The sequence below is a fragment of the Sapajus apella genome, unplaced genomic scaffold, assembly GCF_009761245.1.
Source record: "Sapajus apella isolate SASKATOON/1434 unplaced genomic scaffold, GSC_monkey_1.0 scaffold69, whole genome shotgun sequence".
Classification (NCBI taxonomy): domain Eukaryota; kingdom Metazoa; phylum Chordata; class Mammalia; order Primates; family Cebidae; genus Sapajus; species Sapajus apella.
Window position 1 is genome coordinate 7,219,579 of NW_022437009.1, and position 6,000 is coordinate 7,225,578.

General features: G+C 42.0%; 1 protein-coding gene across 2 annotated transcripts in view; it reads left to right on the forward strand.

Annotated features, from left to right (window-relative positions):
* SLC16A1 (solute carrier family 16 member 1) overlaps nt 1–6,000 on the forward strand; it is a 38,974-nt gene that overhangs the window by 18,582 nt on the left and 14,392 nt on the right. Inside the window, exon 2 of one of the 2 annotated variants that reach the window (XM_032249728.1) lies at nt 5,149–5,409. In XM_032249728.1, coding sequence (XP_032105619.1) covers nt 5,193–5,409 — 217 coding nt within the window. In that variant the 5' untranslated portion in view covers nt 5,149–5,192. Of the gene's footprint in view, nt 1–5,147; nt 5,410–6,000 lie in introns of those variants that run through there. The other variant, XM_032249729.1, reaches the window with a different exon arrangement.

The following is a 6,000-nucleotide window of genomic DNA, read 5'->3' on the forward strand; positions in this document are numbered from 1 at the left end:
CAGGTTGAGATACAACCTTAACTAAAAATTATCTCTTGAGAATGGATGCCTGAGCTCTACTTTTTCTTTTCCAACTTGAATTATCCAAAAGGCTTTCCCCGCCCCACTACAAAAGAAAGGTGTATCTTTTATTCATTCCATTTCTTACTGTGGTTCACTGTCCCAGGCAATAAAAATCTCAAAGGAAGGGAAAATTCCAGAATGCATAGTCCTAGAAAGAATCCTATGATAGAATTCCAAAAAGGGATTAGGTCATAAATACTGGAGAATATTGAAAAATTATTTCATCTGGACAACAAACTACTGCCTTCTCTCTTTTTGAGACAGGGTCTTCCTCTGTCACCCAGACTGGAGTGCAATGGTATGATCGTTGTTCACTGCAACCTCTGTCTTCCAGGCTCAAGCAGTTCTCCTGTCTCAGCCTCCCAAATAGCAGAGATTACAGGCGCCTACCACCATACCCAGCTAAATTTTGTATTTTTTATAGAGATGGGATTTCACCATGTTGACCAGGCTGCTCTCAAACTCCTGACCTCAAGTGATCCACCCACCTTGGCCTCCCAAAGTGCTGGGATTACAGGCGTGGGCCATCATGCCCGGTCACCTCTATTTTCTAGGCTAGAATCATTATTAAAAAATGAGATAGTTATCACAGAGATGTATATCAACACATTTATTTCAATTAAAATGAAGTGTGCGGCAGGGAGTGGTGGCTCACACCTATAATCCCAGCACTTTGGGAGGCTGAGGCAGGTGGATCACGAGGTCAGGAGTTCAAGACCAGCCTGGCCAATAGGATGAAACCCTGTCTCTACTAAAAATAAAACAATTGGCTGGGCGTTGTGGCACATGCCTGTAGTCCCAGCTGCTTAGGAGGCTGAGGCAGGAGAATTGCTTGAACCTGGGAGGCGGAGGTTGCAGTGAGTGAGCTGAGATTTCAGTGAGTGAGCCAAGATTTGCACTCCAGCCTGGGTACAGAGCAAGACTTGTCGAAAGAAAGAAAGAGAGAGAGAAGTGAGGGAGCAGAGAGGGAGAGGGGGAGAGAGAGAGAGAGAGATCTTTTACTTGATTGGTTTGAAAATGAGGACTGGCCAGCTATTTCCCATAAATTGAATCAGCTTAATCTATTTTTTTTTTTTTTTTTTTTTGAGACAGTCTCGCTCTGTCGCCCAGGCTGAAGTGCCATTAGATAAATGTCAGATCCTCCCTTCTAAAACCTTTCTCTGATAGCTTTAGAATGAAGCTCTCCCCTGAATTCTGACTAATCTCTTCAAACCTCTTCTTAAGGTTTACTGACTCCATATATAGCTATGTCCACTCTTCTAGCTAACCTGTTATTAATTTCATTGACTTTATTTATTTATTTATTTATATTTTTTGAGACAGTCTTGCTCTGTCACTCCAGGCTGGAGTGCAGTGGTGCAATCTCAGCTCATTGGAACCTCTGCCTCCCAGCTTCAAAAGATTATCCTGCCTCAGCCTCCCAAGTAGATGGAATTACAGACACAAGCCACCATGCCTGGCTAATTTTTGTACTTTTTGTAGAGATGGAGTTTCACCATGTTGGCCAGGATGGTCTTGAACTCCTGACATTAGGTGATCCACCTACTTCAGCCTCCCAAAGTACTGGGATTACAGCACAAGCAACCATGCCTGTCCAACTTTACTTTCCATTTTTAGTTCTATTTCAAATCAACTAATCTTCTTTGATGGATCTTTTTTAGAGAAAGATATAATTTTTTCTAGTGTTTTAAATGCCTATTTCATGTCTGTAGTCATTTAAATATTCATATTCCTATACCTATGATTCCTGAGTGTCTAATCTGACTGTGTTCAATTGGTTTTGCTTTTACTCGTGGTTAATTGGTTCTTGATATGTTCACAATTGTGAGCTTATGTTCGGCAGGCCTTTGTTTGTAGGAAATCTTTGCTAGCAAAATCAAATATAATGTATCTCTGCAAGAACAACAAAGGTTTCCTACAGATAATTTCCTGCCAAGCATGAGCTCACACTGACCTGAGTCGTGAATTCTTAAAAAAGAGTCTTCTGTCCTCTTCTTGCCTCCTTTTCTTTATCCTCATCTTTGTCTTCTTTGTCTTTTAACCATCCAGATAACCAAGACAAAGAAGTTTGCCTGCCCTCTCCTTTGGCTTCTGTATTGTCTCCCTGTGCCACAGAACAAGTTTTATCCCCCTTGTCACTGTCCGTGGACTTTTTAGTTTTTGATCAGCTTTATTGAGATATAATTGACATAATAAAATTCACTAACTTAAATGTACAGTTTGAGTAACTGTCACCGTCATGATAATAAAGCATTTCCATTACCCTAAAAGTTATTTCATGCTCCTTTGCAGTCAGTCTCCTCTCCCCAACCCCTGGTGGCAACTGATCTGTTTTCTATCACAGTTCAAGTATCCCTTATCTAAAATGCTTGGGATGAGATGTGTTTTGGATTTCACATTTTGGAATATTTCAGTTACTTACGCAGTTAAACATCCCTAATCCAAAAATGCAAAATTGAAAATGTTCAAATGAGCATTTTCTTTGAGCATAATACCTGGTGTTCAGAAAATCTCAGATTTTGGAGAATTTTGTCTTTTCAGATTAGAGATGCACAACCTGTGCTAGAATTTTGCCTTTTCTACAATTTAACATAAATGTGACCATATAGGATACAATGCTTTTTTTTCTACTTAACAGAATGCTTTTGCAACTCATCCGTGTTATTGCATGCATCAGTAGTTTGTTCCTTTTTATTGCTGAGTAGTATTCTATTATATGGCTAAACCATTGTTTATCCATTCATTTGTTGATGGACATTGGGTTGTTTTCAGTTTTTGGCTATTATACATCAAGCTGCTAGAGAATTTTCATATAAATCTTTGTGAGGATGTATGTTTTCACTTCTCCTGGATAATACCTCAGGCCATAATGACTGGCTCATATGTTAAATGCATGTATAACTTTATAAGGAACTGCCAAAATGTGTTCCAAGGGACTGTACAATCAGCAATATGAGAGTTCCATCGGCTTCATATTCCCACAAATTCTTGGAATTATCGATCTTAATTTTAGTAGGTATGTATTAGTATCTCATTGTGATTTTAATTTGCATTTTTAAATGACCAACTATGTTGAGCATCTTTACATGTGCTTGTTTGTCATTCATGCATCGCATCTGTTCAAATCTTTTGTAGAGGTTGCGGTGAGCTGAGATCATGCCATTGCACTCCAGCTTGGGCAACAAGAGCAAAATTCTGTCTCGCTTAGTCAAGTATTTTTTTGTATTTTTAGTAGAGACGGGGATTCACCATGTTGGCCCGGCTGATCTCAAACTCCTGACCTCATGACCACCCGCCTCAGCCTCCCAAAGTGCTGTGATTATAGGCATGATAATGTCTTTAAAAGAAGATAATGTCTACTAGACAAGTAACATTAAAAAAACAATTCATTGGCCGGGCGCGGTGGCTCAAGCCTGTAATCCCAGCACTTTGGGAGGCCGAGGCGGGTGGATCATGACAAGGTCAAGAGATCGAGACCATCCTGGTCAACACGGTGAAACCCCGTCTCTACTAAAAATACAAAAAATTAGCTGGGCATGGTGGCGCGTGCCTGTAATCCCAGCTACTCAGGAGGCTAAGGCAGGAGAATTGCCTGAACCCAGGAGGCAGAGGTTGCGGTGAGCCGAGATCGCGCCATTGCACTCCAGCCTGGGTAACAAGAGCGAAACTCTGTCCCAAAGAAAAAGAAAAAGAAAAAAAAAAACAATTCATTTGCTTGAGAGCTAGTTGTAAAGATCTGAAGGAGAAAAACACGTTTTTTCTCTTACACGGTCAACCCTCAACACATCACAGAATACTACTTAACCAGATGTGTGGGTTTTTTTCCCCTGCATATACCAAGCAATTCTGTGGGATACATCAACTTGGTGTCCTATAATTCAATTCAATTTTGACTTCAACTACCTGGAGTTAGATACCAGGTTAAGGGCCCAGTTGCACGAGACTGGAGCCTTCACTTCACACACCAATCATACATAAGTAGTAGGTTGTCATCTGTACTTGTGACTGACCAGCTATAAATCGGGCTACCACTACCCTCTCCTTGGATTTAATTTGCTAGAAAGGCTCACAGAACTCAAGGAAACATGTATGTTTGCCAGTTTATTATAAAGGATACTGTAAAGGATACATATGAACAGCCAGATGAGGAAATACATAGGACAAGGTCTGGAAGGGTCCCCAGGTCCAGGTGCGTTTTCTCCTGTGGAGTTTTGGGGTATGCTATCCTCCCTGCACATGGATGCACTGACCAACCCGAAAGTTCATCAGGCCTTTTTTACCTATTGATTGATTGAGACACGTTCTTGATCTTTCGCCCAGGCCACAGTGCAGTGGCACAATCACAGCTTACTGCAGCCACTACCTCCCAGGCTCAAGTGATCCTCCCACATCAGCCTCCTAACTGGGACCACAGGCACCATGCACCCCCATGTCTAGCTAAGTTTTTAAATTTTTTTTGTAGAGTTGGGATCTACCTATGTTGCCCAGGCTGGTCTCAAACTCCTGGGTACAAGTGATCCTCCTGCCTCAGCCTCCTGAGTAGCTAGGACTAGAGGCATGCTCTACCATACCTAGATTTAAAAACAATTTCCAAGCCAGGCACAGTGGCTCACACTTGTAATCCCAGCACTTTGGGAGGCTGAGGTGGCCAGATCATGAGGTCAGGAGTTCAAGACCAGCCTGGCCAACATGGGGAATCCTTGTCTCTACTAAAAATGTTAAAAAAAAAAATAGCCTGGCATGGTGGTGGGTACCTATAATCCCAGCTACTTGGGAGACTAAGGCAAGGAGAATTTCTTTAACCTGGGAGGCGGAGGTTACAGTGAGCTGAGATCAGGCCACTGCACTCCAGCCCAAGGGATCAATGTGAGACTCCGTCTCAAAAAAAAAAAATTTCTTAGACACAAGATCTGTGTGGCTCAGGCATTGTGAACTCCTGGCTTCAAATGATCCTCCTGCCTTAACCTCCCAAGTAGCTGAGATTACAGGCATGATCGGCCACACCTGGCAATATTTCTTATTTCACAAAAGAGTTTTGTAGGTGTACCTTATATTGACATATTATTTTAATTTTATATCTTTCAGATATTTGGATTTGACCTCCATTTTGGAATTTATCTACACTTGAAATGCCACCAGCAGTTGGAGGTCCAGTTGGATACACTCCCCCAGATGGAGGCTGGGGCTGGGCAGTGGTAGTTGGAGCTTTCATTTCCATCGGCTTCTCTTACGCATTTCCCAAATCTATTACTGTCTTCTTCAAAGAGATTGAAAGTCTGTTCCATGCTACCAGCAGCCAAGTGTCATGGATATCTTCCATAATGTTGGCTGTCATGTATGGTGGAGGTAAGTACCCATTAAGGCCTACTCTTTTCATTTTCATGAAGCAGCCAGAGTCTGTGTGTCAGGTAACTTAAAAAAAAAAAAAACTTATTCCCTGAGATGTTTTGAAATGTTATTTCTTAAAGTTTGGTGTTTAGAATCATATTTTTCATTCCTGAGAACAACAGCAACTCTTGCTATAGTATACTATAGTATTCCAAAACAGAAATGAGAAATTGTGAGGGACCCTGATTTGCTTCAACTGAAGTATCACTGAACTTAAAAGACTGTTATAAAAATGATGTATGCACAACTTTTTTTGTTGTTGTTGTCTCTGCTAGACTCTTGAAATGTAAACAAATGGCCGGGCGCGGTGGCTCACGCCTGTAATCCCAGCACTTTGGGAGGCCGAGGCGGGTGTATCACGAGGTCAAGAGATCGAGGCCATCCTGGTCAACATGGTGAAACCCCGTCTCTACTAAAAATACAAAAAATTAGCTGGGCATGGTGGTGCGTGCCTGTAATCCCAGCTACTCAGGAGGCTGAGGCAGGAGAATTGCCTGAACCTAGGAGGCGGAGGTTGCGGTGAGCCGAGATCGCGCCATTGCACTCCAG